Here is a 17,604-nt window from a genome sequence, read left to right on the forward strand (position 1 = left end):
ATAAAACAACAAACCAAATTCTTAAAAATTCTGGAAATCGTTTTTTGACTTATACTCAAAGAAGTGATTGTAACATAAAAATGATGAGGCCTAGGAATAACTAAATTACACCTTGAAATAACATGAATATAGAGCTTCAGATTTTTAACAATATCAAATATTTCCATTTATCTCCAATATTTGTGAGTTATGTAACATTCTGTCGTAATAATTGGTTTTCAATATTGTTAGAAGAATATTGAAAAGCAATTATGTTTTTATTGCAAAGTAAACTTTATCAAAAACCTTTGATAGAAATTCCTAGAAACTTTTTGACAAAAGTGCATAAAAATTTTCTTCTCTTATCAGTTACAGTTATTAATGCAACCCTAAATCACATGTTTTTATTCGTAAATTTAACCAACATTCTCAGCACACATTTTACTTCTGATCTGTAATATAATAATTAAAATTTTTTATAACGGTCAATTACCAACCCTTCACCCCGCTCAGGTTTAAAGTTACCCATCGTGCATAGATTAAATTGCCAGATACACATTTCACAAGGGTATCCTTGAAAACAAATCTTATTAAAATTGTGTAAGATACAACCTTCTTCTATACATAAATTTAGCTTGTCTATCTGGGTGTTTGGGTGGGTGTTTGTTTGTTTGTATCCAATAAACGTCAAAACGGCTGAACCGATCAGGCCCAAATTTTGTCTGGGACCTCACGTGGCACCAGCGAAGGTTTATGGTCAATCAGACTTTAAATATGTAATATTAAATATTTTTATTTTAAATTATTTAATTTTGTAAAATTTTGAAAATGCGCCCAAAAATATTATCCTCAAATAAAAAAATTTATATTGTACAAAGAGAAGATGCTCACAGATAAAGCCACAATTAAAAGTTAAAAAAGAAGATTGGCCCGGCCATAAAATGGTGTCATGTTTCCCAAAAAATATTTAACAACAGATGAGTGGAATTCTTTTCATGTTATTTAGCAAAAGAAAAATGTTATTCGTTTCTTTTCTGTTTTTTTTTCTTCTGATTTTGCATTGAGGACTGAAATGGGTTGAAGGTTGAGGGTTGAAATGGGAAGACGACTTTCAGATGCAAAGAATAATTTGAATTAAAGCAAGGAAATGAACACTAAGAAGGATGTAAGTATAAGTTTAACATAGGGAGTATGTTATACTTTTCCATCTTTATTGTTTACTGGAAGACGTCTTTCGGAGGAAAATTATAATTTAAGGAGAAACCCAGCAAACAGAAATGTATGCGATTTTTCTTTTGGTAGTGTTCCCTTATTACCATTAACCTGGCTAAGAAAATGTTTTTTTTTTTTAAATATTAATTTTGAATTAAAGCGTATATAGTGCAATACCAATACCTTTAAACATAAAACTGTTTTATTTATCGATAAGGTACCAGTACGGGTAACAGATACAATATTGACGGAATATGAAAAATTATAGTTGTACAAGTTTCTTGGGATTTAAAACGTTGTCAAAAGTGGATGCTGTACAGGAAAACCAGGCTAGGCTGGAGAAGAGTATCAAGGAGCTTGGAGGCGCCTACAGAGGATCGGAGAAAAGGGCCCTGTGTTCCTTCTGTGAATCGGATGTACATTCGTTTCGGCAGTGTACAGAGAAACGTCCTTATGTGATTTGCGGACAAAATAATCATACTGTGCAGAGATGTTTGTTTGATTTGGAACTGAGCTGTAGAGTAAGTCAGGAAGTTGGACATGCTGCGTTACTGCATGAGGCTGAGGATCAAGATTTCAGGATGGAGATAGGATGGGTTAAAAAGGCAGGCGTGAGTTCTCATGGGAGGGGAAGACTGATCGCCACGAACCAGATAGGCAGTCCTAAAGGCCTATCTTGGGGTTGGAAGTGGTAAAGCTGAGTTACTTAAAAGGGGGTGGAAAATGGCTGTTATTCTGGAGGCATGGCTGACTGCTTCGGAACCATATGGACAAGAGAATGTACTCTGAGGTGATCGGTAATAAGTAAATAAAGTACTAATATAATTGTCTTTTCGGTTTTATGAGGATACCATAAATGGTGTACCTTTTGAGGTGACTCGCATTACAGTTTATTAAGTACTTTTCTTGTTTTATCATTTTCATGAAAGGTACTGACAAGACCTTCATGTATCTGGTAAGTGTGCAGCAGGTTTGCGGCAGTACGCCAGCGAACTTGACCCATGCTTGGTGGTCCACACTTTGGCCTACTGTGGCCAACCGCCAATGACACCCTGCTACTCTCTTTGGGGGTAGTGTGGTGATGTGGGCTCTACCCAAACCTCTCTTCGGACTGATGGGTGACTGTTTTATTTATTTATTTATATATTGGTTACTACTGTATTATCCTTTATATTGTTTACAACTATATATTGGATACCACTATATATATTGGTTACCACTAAATATTGGTTACCACTATATATTGGTTACCACTATATATTGGTTACCAGTATATATTGGTCACCACTAAATATTGAAAACCACTGTATTACCCTTTATATTTGTTACCACTATAAATTGGTTCCACTATATATTGGTTACCACTGTATTATCCCTTATATTAATTACCACTGTATGTTGGTTACCACTGTATATTGGTTACCACTATATATATTGGTTACCACTATATATATTGGTTACCACTATATATTGGCTACCACTAAATATTAATTTCCACCTTATATTAGTTACCACTATATATTGGTTACCACTACATATTGGTTACCACTATATATTGGCTACCACTATATTGGTTACCACTATATTTTGGCTGCCACTATATATTGGTCACCACTAAATATTGGATACCACTGTATTACCCTTTATATTGGTTACCACTATATATTTGTTACCAGTATATATTGGTTACCACTTTATTGGTTACCACTATATATTGGTTACCAGTATATATTGGTCACCACTAAATATTGGATACCACTGTATTACCCTTTAATTTGGTTACCACTGTATATTGGTTACCACTGTATATTGGTTACCACTATATATTGGTTACCACTATATATTGGTTACCACTATATATATATTGGTTACCAATGTATATTGGTTGCCAATATATATTGGTTACCACTATAAATTGGTTACCACTATATATTGCCTACCACTATATATTGGCTACCACTATATATTGGCTACCACAGTATATTGGCTACCACTATATATTGGCTACCACTTTATATTGGTTACCACTATATATTGGCTACCACTATATATTGGTTACCACTATATATTGGTTACCACTATATATTGGCTACCACTGTATATTGGCTACCACTATATATTGGTTACCACTATATATTGGTTACCACTATATATTGGTTACCACTATATATTGGTTACCACTATATATTGGTTACGACTATATATTGGCTAACACTATATATTGGCTACCACTATATATTGGTTACCACTATATATTGGTTACCACTATATATTGGTTACCACTAAATATATTGGCTACCACTATATATTGGCTACCACTTTATATTGGTTACCACTATATATTGGCTACCACAATATATTGGGTACCACTATGTATTGGCTATCACTATACATTGGTTACCACTATATATTGGTTACCACTATATATTGATTACAACTATATATTTGTTACCACTATGTATTGATTACCACTTTATATTGGTTACCACTTTTTATTGGTTACCACTATATATCGGTCACCATAGGGAGGGAACCCCCGGACGCCATGAGCCTCTGCTATGCAAACATCGAACCTCCCAGATTCAATAGGCAGACCGAGCATTTAATATGCAGACAAAACCTACGCTATGTAGACCGTGCCTTCGCTATGCAGTCAACGAGCCTCCACCATACAGCACTGCTTTTTTTAAATCTTGGTTTTTATGAGTGATGAAAACTTTTACCAATTTTTTTTTGATGTAGTGGCATAAGAATTTTAATAAAGATTAGAGTTGTTCATTGATTGTCATGATTAGAAACACATATGGACTCATGAAGTGGTTTATAAGATTTATATTAAAACTTTAAACATTTCTTACGCAGAAAGGAAAATATTTGAAGAAATATTTCTGGAGTAAACTTGGTTTGTTTTGTTGTAATCTTTAATTTAAACAATACCTTTTTTTGAAAAATGTTAAGATTTAAATAATAAATACAAATTTTTTAGATTTAATTTGAACTTCAAAAAAAGGTATCGCTAAAATCAAAGATTATAAAAGATGAAATGAAATTAAATTAAAAAAAAAAATATTTACCTTTTCATGTAAAAAATGTTTAAAGTTTTAGATACCACTTTATTAGTCATAATTAGGCATTATTTATGATAATTAATATATACTTCTCATCTTTGAGAAGCCTCTCATGCCACTATGTCTAAAAATTTCAAAAAAAAATCTTTTATTTAAACTTAAAACACTAGTTTAAAAAAACCTCCTGTATTACACAGGCACATTTTGATGTGTTGCGCATGCTCATTTCTGCAAAGAGGAGGCTTGGTCTTCCAAGCAACTCTGGGAGGCTCGTGTCTGCATAGCGGAGGCTCATGGCGTCCGGGGGTTCCCTCCCTCGTTACCACTGTATTACCTGTAAATTTTGATGTATCTAAAACATCCCAGCCCGGTGAATTGTCCATGCTTAGTGCCTACATTGAATAAATATAAAAATTATATTTTCTATATTTTTAAAATCTTATTTTACAACATTATGCCTGAGAAGTTTACTTATAATTAACATACCGTCGTCGTTGTATATATCAATACAATAAAGACGACTTTCAATTTCAACTTTGATTTCTAGTAATCTTTTAAACAGCTTGGATACACATAAACATGGAAACAAAGAGAAACTGTCAATTAACAGATTATTTTAATGTTTACTTGTAAAAAGCTTCGTAGAAGTCAAAACCTAGATATAAAATTGTCTTCATTATATTGATATAAACGCCGAAGATTGCAATATCTAATATTCTAATATATTCCTCACATTATCGCAATAATTGAATATTTAAGAAAGGATAATGAAATTATTTTGAGAAAAATTTCTTTCTTACAGTTCAAAAAAGTACTACAAAAATATTCTTGCTAAATAAAAACTACTGTAGTTGGATTATAGAAAAAGTTGACCAACAAGTTTTTAATTGCATTGGATTATAAAAAAAAGTTTTTAATCGGACCTTAAAAATTTCTAGATTTTAACAAGAAAAAATTTCTCTGCGTTTATTTAATTATCTTTTTGTTTTGTATTGTGTATTTTTAAAAGAACTATATTTCGACATGATAATCAATTATATACTCTGTGAAGAATTAAATTATTATTCGGTGAACTGAATAGTTTTGAACGGGGCTTTTATTTCTACGGAATGATGGTTGATCACTTATTATTATTATAATTATTATTTATAAAGAATTAAATAATCACTTGGTATTTATTTATCTTAAAGCACTAAATTAATCTATATTAAAGGGAGTGTATTGACCCTCCATGAAAAGAGTGGCATGTCCGATTTACAAAGGTAGCCTTTAAAGATTTGTTAGGTCAAAAGCATTTTTTTATTGAAAACTGATAATTTTTAATTGTGGTTTCTAGTGACTTGCGCATTTCTTGATTAGGAAATAGAAGAAAAATTATCACAACTAAACACCTGACTTTTGAAGTTACAACAGCGACTTTTTCTCATTTTAGATCAGATAAGGTTTGAAGGGTATCGTGTTGAATACGACATGCCCCTTTTTCAATGGAAGATATGAAAATTATAAAAACTAACCAATCTAGCAAGCCTTAGCTCCACAACCCAATCTTGTTTCACAGCTGGAGATCGCATCTAGAATAAGAAAATATTTTTTTTTTTTTTATCATTGTTGTATTTTTAAACCAACTCGAATTTTATATAACACTAACTGAAGGGATAGGCTTTGCCCGTGGAAATTATAGAAAAAATTCGAATTTTGAACAAATAATTTTGGATTTTTTCAACCTTTGTTACTCCCGGGCACCGATGTGTTACCTCAAAAAAAAATTCACGTTTTTTATTTGTCATTAATAGGGATTTCCCCCCTATTTTATGATGCACTGATTACAAGTATTTTTGATTATTTAGGTTTAGCTACAACTAACACTGATCCTTCCATATTGAATATTGAATATTGAATATTGAATATTGAATAACTACTCCTAGTCGTAAATCTATTTAAATAAAAATAAAAACATTAAATATGAAATCTGTAAAAAATAAATAGAAAATATTCACAAAAAGTTAAGATTTTTTTAGGAAAGGAATGGATTGTGTTTCTAATCCCAAATATTGGTATTATTAGTAAATCTGAATGTTTGAACAAGAAAATATCTGAATCCTGAGTTCACACATTGGTCTAAAAAACACACATTCAAAACAGATACAAAAAGGGGGTCGGGGGATAAACTAGAATTGACAAGGCAAAACATTTGAACAAATTACCTGGAATGTTAATGTTTCTGTTTTTTCTTTTCTCTTCACTATTATTTGAAGACAGCTCTTATCCAACCAACTTATCTCATCGTCCTATAACAACATCAACATTTAGAAAATAAGTTAAATTTGTATCCAGAAAATAATATTTGGACTTTAATCAAGAAAATAACAATTGAACTTTTATGAAGAAAAATATAATTTAAACTTTTATCTAGAGAATTAATATTTGAACTTTTATCAAGAAAAATAATATTTGAACTTTTATCAAGAAAAATAATATTTGAACTTTAATCAAGAAAAATAATATTTGAACTTTTATCAAGAAAAATAATATTTGAACTTTAATCAAGAAAAATAATATTTGAACTTTTATCAAGAGAAATATAATGTGAACTTTTATCCAGATAATAAATATTTGAACTTTTTTCAAGAAAAATAATAATTTTGAACTTTTATCAAGAAAAATAATATTTGAACTTTTATCAAGAAAAAAATATTTGAACTTTTATCAAGAGAAATAACATTTGAACTTTTATCCAGAAAAGAACATTTGAACTGTTATCAAGAAAATTAACATATGAACTTTAATCAAGAAAAATAACATTTGAACTGTTATCAAGAAAAATAACGTATGAACTTTAATCAAGAGAAATAACATTTGAACCGTTATCAAGAAAAATAACATATGAACTTTAATCAAGAAAAATAACATTTGAATTTTGATCCAGAAAAGAACATTTGAACTGTTATCAAGAAAAATAACATTTGAACTTTAATCAAGAAAAATAACATTTGAACTTTGATCCAGAAAAAGTTTAATTTTTAAAAACAAAATTCGTTCAACGATTTGAAACTAATGTAAATTGTTACAGCAAAAAAAGTAACCCATTATTATATATAGCTTGTAATAGTCAACCCACTCAACTTAGAATAAAAATTGAACATTCCCGTGCCTCTCCCGAGTTTCCTAATCAAAATTTGAGGCAAATCGGTCCAAGGGTTCATGAATTATGATCGGATATAAAAACAAACAAACAGAAATTACACTCTATATATATACGAGCATAGTATATATACAGAAAATACGCGGGAAAAAACGGTCATGCTTTAAAATAAACTTGTGTACCTTCTGCCTGATAGATGCCTGAATAGTATCAAGTATTGAAGCTAGGGCTTCACAATTCACACTTGGATAATCACACTTTAAACTACTAGACAATGTACTCATCCTAAAAAATATTTTTAAAAATTTAACTGAATTTTTTAAATATTTTTTTTCTAATTTAGAATATTTGGCCATTGCATCATTTGCTTCCTGATAAAAAAACGTGTTTTAAGTCTTTTTGTAAAAACAAGAAGCATACTTTTTCTGTTTACTAAATAATTTAACGGAGGACTCGAAATTTCACATTATTGACATTATTCAAATAAAGGTCTTGGTATTTTCAAATATAAAGAGAGTCATGATCGATTCACAACAGTACCCTTTAAACCTTTATCTGATCAATAATGTATTTGTTTTTCTAGCTTTAAAATTATCACAATTCGTAAATTGACTAAAAGGGAGAGAGCCAAAATTCACTTGATAGAGTTACCAAACATAATCAATTTACAAAAGAGAAAAAATGAATTTCTATTTCACTTTTGATGAGTCATTTCAAGCTTTTTTGGGCCTTGCTGAGAATCAAACATGCCACTCTATAAATGGTGGGTCACTTCAAATCATGTGTGAAGTCCCTTTTAGGTCACCTCTGTGAATAAACCATGAGCCTCCATGGATGATTACTTGAAAGCTAAAATTACAATGAAAGTTCCTTCAAATGTTGAATTATATATATTTCTAATACCTGGAAACTACGTCGAAATCATGCATAAGGTCTGCCATATCTTGAGCTAGATTCTCCGCCATCTGTTTATCAACACTAAGAAGGAGAAAAAATAAAAAAACAATTAAAGAACAAAAATGGAAAAAATTATGCTGTTAGCACAAAGAAACTTATTAACGTCACAAACTTATATTATTGCAACCTGATGTTGTATATAGATTCATAATATTATACATTTTAAATCATAAAAAAAACTATTACTCTAAATTCTTTTTACCCTTCCGTGGTTGATTTCTTTACGAAGGTTTCTTATTTTGAATTTCTGTTGATAAATTAATCTAAAATCATTCCTTGAGCACAGACTGTACGTAAACTCATTAAAGTGAAGACGACTGATAACGAAGTAAGACGACTATAAAACGAAAGTTATGATTTTAGATTATCCAATAAGCATGAAACACTAGTATATTTTTTAAAGAAGCTGATTTTTTTAAGCGACGGGTAACACGTTTTGCCTTTTTACAAGACAAATGTCGTCATCCTATTCCAAAGTTTTATGTGTCCCATTGTTACTTACTTGTTTGAATTAGTTTTTGATAGACTAGTTTTCTTTGATTGATGGAGAACTGATCCAGCTGTAGTTAATCTAGCCAAGGTTCCAGCTCCAGCTCCTAAAGTTTTAAATTACGTTATTTTTTTTAGGTTAAACTTTTGGATCGGATTATACAAGAATTTGCGGTTTTTTAAATCATTATATATTAATATTTTTATGAGAAAAAGATGTAAAAAAAAAGAAAAAAATACCTTCTACGACATCTATTTCATTCACGCCCACACTCCATTTTAGACTTAATTTCTCGTACTGGCCCGGGCTGTTTATATCAACTTCACTAGGTCGACCGCTGGCAGCTACACACACTATCCGGTCATTCAGGAGAAGCAGGCGTCGAGATTTCGTCCTTGACACTTGTCCTGAACTGTTAAACTCAAGACGATCAACGTCGTCTTCTCTAAGTAAAACTCGACCATTTTCACTTTTTCCAAGTTTCCCGCCAAGTTGGCGCATTTTGGCGCGAAACGCGGCAATTTGTTCAGATTCGCGCTTTCTTTCATTTAACATTTCGGCGAGGGACTCCAGAGTGGTCAGAGCTAGTTGGAGAGCCATTCGGTCATTGTGTCCGGGAGGTGTTTCCTGAAAAAAACCCCGTCAATTATATAAAAACATGGTTGTTAAATCTATACCTTTAGGAGATCTTGCAGAATGAGAATAAATTGTGGAAATCGTTGAATTGGTTTAACAATAAGTCCGTAGAAATTTAACCGATCATGAGCTGTTATCTGTTTAACCTAAAGTAAAAAAATAATGTAGCACAAAGTTTAGCATTCTATAAATCACACATTTTCCAAATTAACAATCATCAAACTAATTAACCCCTCCTCAAAAAAATCAATAGATTACAATGTGTGGATATCTTGCAAATGTAAAAATGATTTTTTATAACAGAATGATTTTATATATCTTAAACAATTTATACCTTAAGAAAATCTGCGAAAGCTGATTTTCTTTTACTTTCTGTTTTAGCAACCTCCATGGCCTCGGTAAAGTTATTTATGAAGTCCGAATAGACCTCCAAAACTACAGACTTGGAAAACGAGGCCACAAATGCATCTCCAATCTTCTCTTCCTGCATTATGTCATCATAAAGGTAGTGTAAGCTAATTTTAAGTGACCTTTTATTTTAGAAAAGCATGTCTGATTCACAACGATACCCTTTAAACTTTTGTCCGGACAGCGATGAGGTAATATCATCAATTGTAAAGCTGAATATTGAGTGCAGGGAGACTCGAGGTTACAGTGTACACTGTACACTTTGTGCTAGTGTACACTCGCGCGTTTTTTGGCACAATTAATATAAAAAATATCTACGAAATTCTTGATCAAACCAAGGTTTAAAGGGTAAGGTTGTAAATCGGACAAGCCTTTCTATTAATTAAAGGTCACTTGAAATTAAATTAACAGTCCAATTTAAGTTAATAAATGAAAAACAAAAATATTTTCCCCCCAAAAAATGAAAAATATAAAGAAATCTTATAAATACTATTACGATTGACAGAAAAAAATATACGCAGTTTCCATTACTACATAATCATATGTTTATAAAACAAAACCTACAATGAATTCAGTTATGACAAAAATATTGTCAGAATAAAATAAAAATAAGCATAACATCTAGATTTTATAGAGATATTTGATGCAGAAAAAAATGTCAAATAAAAAAAATGTTGCATGAAATAATTTTTCTGTCCGATTAAAAATTATTTTCTTTACAATCACGCATTTTTAAAATTTATTAAGTATGTCGTCTTAAATATGAGATATCTTGAATAAAAATATAAATCTTTAATATAACCTTTTTAATTATTGCGTACAAAATCTATTTTAAGTCAGGGTAACCAATACATTGTGTTTCCTGGTGATACTGACGAACAGAAGATTTAAATAACAAATGTTCAAGTTAAAAATGGAATGAAATGTGCACAATCATTAGATTTCCTTGTGTGCAGAATTTCATTCACGATCCAAATTTTAGCAAATACAAAGGACATACAAAAGAAGTCCAAAAAACGTAAAGGGGTTACATTTTCTTAATCTCAAAAACATAAAAAGTATTCATTTTAGTTAAAAGTAACAAAATCTTCTAAACTAAAGTATTCGTCGTAAGCTTAGGGCAAGTCCCAAAAAACTCCAGAAATTAGAACAAAAGTCTCTAAAAAGTTTATTTAAAATGTGTTCATATACCTGATCCCATTTTCTCACAGCTTCAGACAGTGCAATTCTAAAAAAACATTAAAATTTACAAAACTTTCTGTATAAGTGAATAAGCCAGAATTTTAAATGCATTTTGAAATGAGTTTGCTATAATACAAGAAGGCTAGTGTTAAAATTAGCCCCTCCCATACCCCTTATGAAATGACAATAGCAGTCATATTTGAGAAAATTGTAGCAATCTTTGAGAAAAAGCAACCATCTTTAAGAAATGGCAGCCATCTTTAAGAAAATGGCAACCATTTTTGAGAAAATGGTAGTCATCTTGAAGAAAATGGCATCCATCTTGAAGAAAAAGGCAGCTATCTTGAAGAAAATGACAGCCATATTGAAGAAAATAGAAGCCATTTTTAAGAAAATGGCAGCATCTTTAAGAAATTGCAGCCTCTTTAAGAAATGGCAGCCATCTTAAAGGAAATGGCAGCCATCTTGAAGAAAATGGCAGCCATCTTGAAGAAAATGGCAGCCATCTTGAAGACAATGTCAGCCATCGTTGAGAAAATTTACCTGAATATTGAATGACAGTTAAGTATCTCGTTTACCCTGTAGAATATTGTTGAAACCTTAAATAATCTCAACTTCAAGAAATAAGTTCAAACGATTTTGGAAAAAGAAAAGTAAGAAGAATATCAAGAAATTGGATTTAATAAAGAGAAGTAGTTAGATGTAGTGGAACTAGATAATTCTAGTCAAACTAATTCTTTTGTGCACTCTATTTCAAAAAAACTGCTCAACTAAGTACTTTGTTCAACGTTAGGGTTACCCACAAAGGTTGAATCTTCAGAGACGATTTTACGGAATTTGTTTATTACATTTTCTTGCATTCAGGGTTCCTTGTAGGCCAAAACTGGCTTATACCTGTGCTTAATATTTAGTAAACCATCAAAATACTCAATCAAATGTGAAAGCCAAAAATCAAGCTTTAAATCTTCATATTTCTAAAGTTTTAGGTCGTCTTTGTGGGTAACTCTGTACATTTTGCTGGTCATTAGTTCCAATTAAGGAGAAAGAGAAGGGATAGTTTAAGATTTTTTAACTAGAACTGGTACAGGGTTACCCAGAAAGGATGAAACTGTAAAGACTAAAGACGACCTTAAACTCAAAAAATATGACGATCCCAAGGTTAAATTAAGTTTTATGTCTTAAATTTGTATATGTATTATGTAGACTTTTAATGATTTGGCAAATAAAGAAACAGTTTACATTTGAATGGAATCATGAATATAAGGAAACAGGCAGTCCAAATTCCGCTCAGTCGTCTGTTCGAAATGTTGTAACGAATGATGGGGATAAAGAATGTGTAAGAAGTTATATCGAACATTCTGTTCCGAGATATGAACAACATTTTCTCGAAACTTTTCGGTAGTTCAATATTTAGAAAAAAAATGTTAGATTTATTTCTAACGGTTAAGATGATTACCTTTTGTTTCCAAAACTATACTGTTTAGAGCAAACAGTTCTTGCATTAATTAAATTGAAATTTGAGCCAATCCACTCCTTATTGGGAGGAATATGCTGTGAGCTGATAAATTGAGCGCTTAAAATTATTTACAACAAGTTTTAAATGTTCATACATCTTAACCCCCCCATCCTCTACGCCTCCTTTTACTTCCTTTAAAAATACTTGAACAAAAATGACAAATCTGAAAAGTACGAACGACTGTGAATTTTTATAATTTAATTAACTTTGAAAACCAGAAATCTAAAAAAATTCATAAAATAGAAGAACTAAAAACCAGTTCTTTAGATCTTGAAAAAAGATATTCTTATTTTTTATCTTTTAATGAGATATATTTAAACTGATTGATAAAATCTGATCAGGGTGTGTCAGGATTCAAGTTAAGGGAATGTTAAAGGGACTGTAATCGTAATTTCAAGTGACCCTTCATGTAAAGACAGCAATCCCTTGAAACCTTAATTTGATCAAAAATGTGGAAGATATAGTCGTTTTTTTCGGACTCGGAAAAGTGTTTAATTTTGAAAATTTATCCATGGCTTCTTATAAGCAAGAAATGCGCAAGTCAATTTCGCACAGGAACAAAAGAGTTTAATTTAAAAATTTCAAAAACATGGATATCTAATTCATACTTGATCATACAAAGCTGTTGTAGGTATTGTTGTAAATCGGGCAATGCCATCTTTGCATGGAGGGTCCCTTAGAGTTACGCTTACAGTCCCTTTTAAACGGAGTGACCAGCAATGTATGTTAGTTAAACTGAGAATGTAATATTAAGGAGAATTTTTTTAGAATTAATTTAAAACAAATAAAACGTTTAATGATGTAGATGTATTGCTGAGTTTAAACGCTAAGTCGACGTTAAAAATCATTCATTTGGGTACAACTCTCGATAAACAAACAAACAAACAAACAAACAATCAACCATCATTCCGTAGAAGTCAGGGCTGAGACCTCATCAAAAATAGCCACATTGGCTATTAATGTACCAATTGGTGACACACTGTCTAGTGTGGCCAACTGTCGAAGTACAGACCAATGACTTAAGTCACCGCCCAACTGCACACTAACAGTCCCCCGGAGTAGTAAAACAAATAAAACGTTTTATGATGTAGTTGTATAATTGCTGAGTTTGAAAGTAAGTCGACGTTAAAAATCATCCGTTTGGGTACAACTCTCGATAACGATCTAATGAATTCACCTTGGCAGAATCATTCAACAAAATTTTACGAATGATTCTGCTAAAGTGAATTTGATGCCGTTGCTCCAACAAATTTTGTTAGATGAAAATTTGAAATTTGTCAGAGTGAGGAAAAGATCGGTGGGAATGGATTTGAGCCATGTTGGTTAAAACCATTAAATTTTTAATTTTGTAGGGCTAAGCACGTTCGAAATTAGTTAACGATTAGAAAACGATGATCAATGCGATTTGTTTAAAAAAAAAATTAAATTTCATTAGATCGTTATCGAGAGTTGTACCCAAATGGATGAAATTTCTTAAGAGCGCTTTTGTTTGTAATTAAGGATTGACTTCTAGTTTTAACAATGACAAAACATAATAATTGAATAATGAATATAAATTGATAGTGATCATAATAATAATAATAATGATGCTAGTGATAATAATGATAAAAATAATAATAATGATAATAGGTTGAGATTAATGCCTTGTTTTCACTGAGAATAGGAGGAGAGCTCTCTTCTAAAGGTTTCTTGTAGTCTTCAAGTAGTCTTTGAAGGGATTCTGCAGAATCAAAAAGTTTAATTTTAGTCTTATAGTAGTCTTTTAAGGTGTTTTATGTTAAGTTAGTAACACTTTGTTTTTGTTCCTGGGGGGAAGGGGGGTTTGAAGTAGTCTTCAAAAAGATTCTGCAGCATCAAACAGTTGAATTTTAGTCTCTCAGTAGTCTTTTAGGGGTTTGATGTTAATTCAGTAACACTTGTGTGGGGGGGGGGGTTACACATTTTTCTCATGGTTTTTGTATATCATAAGCTGTATCAATTTATCAATCAATTCATGCTGAATTTACATACTACTTACTACTTACTAGCGGATATATCAATTGTTGGACTAGTTTCACCCAGTGCAGAGTTGCACCACAATATTGCTTTGTGAAATTGTAATAAAATTTTAATAAAATAGAAAAAATGAAAACTTTATGTAAGCTCTAATATTGTAAACTTTAAACCTTAGCGATCTAACCTTTGATATTTGAAACCATTTTTTTTGGAAGAATTGAAACGATTTTTTTATAAAAAAATTTTAAACTTTTTCCTAAATAGTTATTTTCACTCTGTATCAGACTATTGAGGATAAACCTCCGTTTTGTTTGTTCCGGAGGCATGAATAGGGGTGTCGGAGGTAGGATTGGAGGGGAGAGTGTTGGCCCCTCCCTCTCCCCCAGGACGGTTTCCTCCTCCTCGGTGAGGGGGTGCATGCCCCCCTCCCTCTCAGGGGTGAGGTCATGGGACCGCCGCAACGAGAAAATTCTAAAACACATTTTATTTTAAATTCAAAATAAAAAGATTAGAACAAATGAACTTATGAATTCAAATAATTCAGAAATGTTTCAAGATTTTTGTACATTTTTGAATATAACATAAATATGATTTTTGGCATTACAAAGTTTTGTACATATCAATTGTCAATTTATATTCATTATCTGTCAGTGCTCAATATTGAATACCCGAAGAAATAATTTTTAACTAAAAAAGTCTATTAAATTAAATCAAATCATATATTTGAATGCAGTAATAATTATAACAGATATTAACATAACATTTGTACAATAAATATATGTAAAACTACTGCAGCAGGAGAGCTTTGATATGTTAGTAAATGTAATCCTTAAGAATTATAATTTGTAAAGAATATTAGAGATGTGTGTTTAAATTAATATAGTTCTAAAAACCTTTTTGAAGTTTTCTTGTAGTCTTTGAATATACACATATATCACAGTAGATATTAAACCTTGAACACTCGCCTAACTAATTCCAATTTTAAAATCCCTACATCTTGACAACCTGATGTCGTGTTCCTTTGATATTTTAACCATAAAGTCTGCTAGGTCAATTGTTTAAGTTTGAATTTTGAAACATCAAAGGTTTATCCCATCAAGATTAAAAGCTTTTTTTTTTAAATCGAGTTTGTGGCGATTGTTTAGTTTCTTAAAATGAAAATTATGAACATTTTCTGTTTGTACTTTATCTTACCTTGATATTCGATTCTCTTTATTGTCCAGTGTAGAGAGGCTCACCGGCCCGCTAGCATGGTCAGGGGTAGGGGTCAGGTCACGCTCACTACTAGATCTTAACACAAACAGGTTGATTGATGGAGTTTATTAGGAATACATAAATACATAAAGCATGGATTCTATAATCTATTTACCACCTCCCCATCCCCGCCCCACTCTAGCCGTAAGTATACCGTGTGTCTACAAAATTACTAAATTACGCCAGTTATTAAACCCACTTTTAAAGACTTTTTAAAAATGAAATGCAGTTTTAAAGCATGAACAGTACAATGTACATTACATTATATAGTACATTGTACAGTACATTGTACAATACATTGTACAGTACATTGTACAGTAAATTGTACAGTACATTGTACAGTACATTGTACAAGCGTTGTTGTGGATAACATGCGCCCCTTTCAGTTTTTAAACCTACCTTCTGCTAGTCCAGGATTTCTCTCTAAAGCTCAAAGGGGTTTTGGATCTTAGAAATCCAACCAGTCCTGTCTCATCACTCCTTAAACATCAATCAATCAATTATCCAATCAATCAACAAATCAATCGAACAAAATTTAAACCAAATAAACAAATCAAACTATCAATCAATAAAGCTATGAATAAATCAATTGTAAATTTTATAATTTAATCTTTTTAATCAATATACTACTCATTATGAAATTCACCAATTCGATATTTTTGTCTATTTGATTTTTTAGATATTGTAATACCACTGGATTTATAGGAACCAAAAACCAATTAAGTGAAGGGGTATTTTCAGGCACGATTTAATTATTGCCAACTTGTCAGGTGTAAACCATGAGATTCAATTTGACAGGGCTGCATCATGAAATATAATTTCACAACGCTGCATCATGAAGTATAATTTCACAACGCTGCATCATGAAGTATAATTTCACAACGCTGCATCATGAAATATAATTTCATAATGCTGCATCATGAAATATTATGTCATAATGCTGCATCATGAAGTATAAATTCACAACGCTGCATCATGAAGTATAATTTCAAACACTGCATCATGAAGTATAATTTCACATCGCTGCATCATGAAGTAAAATTTCACAACGCTGCAGCATGAAGTATAATTTTACAACGCTGCATCATGAAGAATAATTTCACAACGCTGCATCTTGAAGTATAATTTCACATCGCTGCATCATGGTGTATAATTTCACATCGCTGCATCATAAAGTAAAATTTCACATCACTGCATCAGAAGTATAATTTCACAACGCTGCATCATGTGATAAAATTTCACAAAGTTTGCATCATTAAATGTAGTTTCACAAAGATGCATCATGAGAAATACACCAATTAACTTCATGAGCAATAGATTTCACAAAGCTTGCATCATTAAATATAATTTAACAAAGCTAAATTATGAAATTTACTTTTTAAAATATGCATCATAAGATAAAATTTTAAAAATATGCATCATGACCCAGATTTAAAGCTTGCCATGAAGTTACATCATAAACTATAATTTTGTCAAATCTAATCTTGTATAAACTAGGTTTAACATAATAAATATTTTCGCACATATTAAGCCTAAATTGAGCTTGTATCACTACACTGTAAATAAATGATTCATCGTAGAAAATGAATTCAGCATACTTCAACTTGAAAACAAGTGTTTAAATTCTATGAAAAAGGGCCCCTTGGCTTAACTAAAGAAGGGCCCCTTGGCTCAACTAAGGAAGGGCCCCTTTGGCTCAACTAAAGAAGGGCCCTTTGGCTCAACTAAAGAAGGGCCCCTTGGCTCAACTAAAGAAGGGCCTTTT

At 31.3% G+C, this 17,604-nt stretch overlaps 1 protein-coding gene across 1 annotated transcript in view; it reads right to left on the minus strand.

Annotated features, from left to right (window-relative positions):
• The window catches only part of LOC111699213 (rho guanine nucleotide exchange factor 10), a 30,290-nt gene extending 13,947 nt beyond the window's left edge, over positions 1-16,343 (minus strand). Inside the window, exons 1-15 of the mRNA XM_023469828.1 lie at positions 16,239-16,343; positions 15,780-15,875; positions 14,842-15,056; positions 14,234-14,310; positions 11,618-11,673; positions 11,084-11,120; positions 9,819-9,968; positions 9,526-9,630; positions 9,088-9,475; positions 8,861-8,954; positions 8,305-8,379; positions 7,584-7,686; positions 6,464-6,547; positions 5,774-5,830; positions 4,594-4,651 (exon numbers count right to left, since the gene is read on the minus strand). Of these exons, the coding sequence (XP_023325596.1) occupies positions 4,594-4,651; positions 5,774-5,830; positions 6,464-6,547; positions 7,584-7,686; positions 8,305-8,379; positions 8,861-8,954; positions 9,088-9,475; positions 9,526-9,630; positions 9,819-9,968; positions 11,084-11,120; positions 11,618-11,673; positions 14,234-14,310; positions 14,842-15,004 (1,447 nt within the window). The 5' untranslated portion in view covers positions 15,005-15,056; positions 15,780-15,875; positions 16,239-16,343. The remainder of the gene's footprint in view (positions 1-4,593; positions 4,652-5,773; positions 5,831-6,463; positions 6,548-7,583; positions 7,687-8,304; positions 8,380-8,860; positions 8,955-9,087; positions 9,476-9,525; positions 9,631-9,818; positions 9,969-11,083; positions 11,121-11,617; positions 11,674-14,233; positions 14,311-14,841; positions 15,057-15,779; positions 15,876-16,238) is intronic.
• Between the last annotated feature and the right edge of the window lie 1,261 nt (positions 16,344-17,604).

This window comes from Eurytemora carolleeae, unplaced genomic scaffold (genome assembly GCF_000591075.1).
Source record: "Eurytemora carolleeae unplaced genomic scaffold, Eaff_2.0 scaffold25, whole genome shotgun sequence".
Taxonomy (NCBI): domain Eukaryota; kingdom Metazoa; phylum Arthropoda; class Copepoda; order Calanoida; family Temoridae; genus Eurytemora; species Eurytemora carolleeae.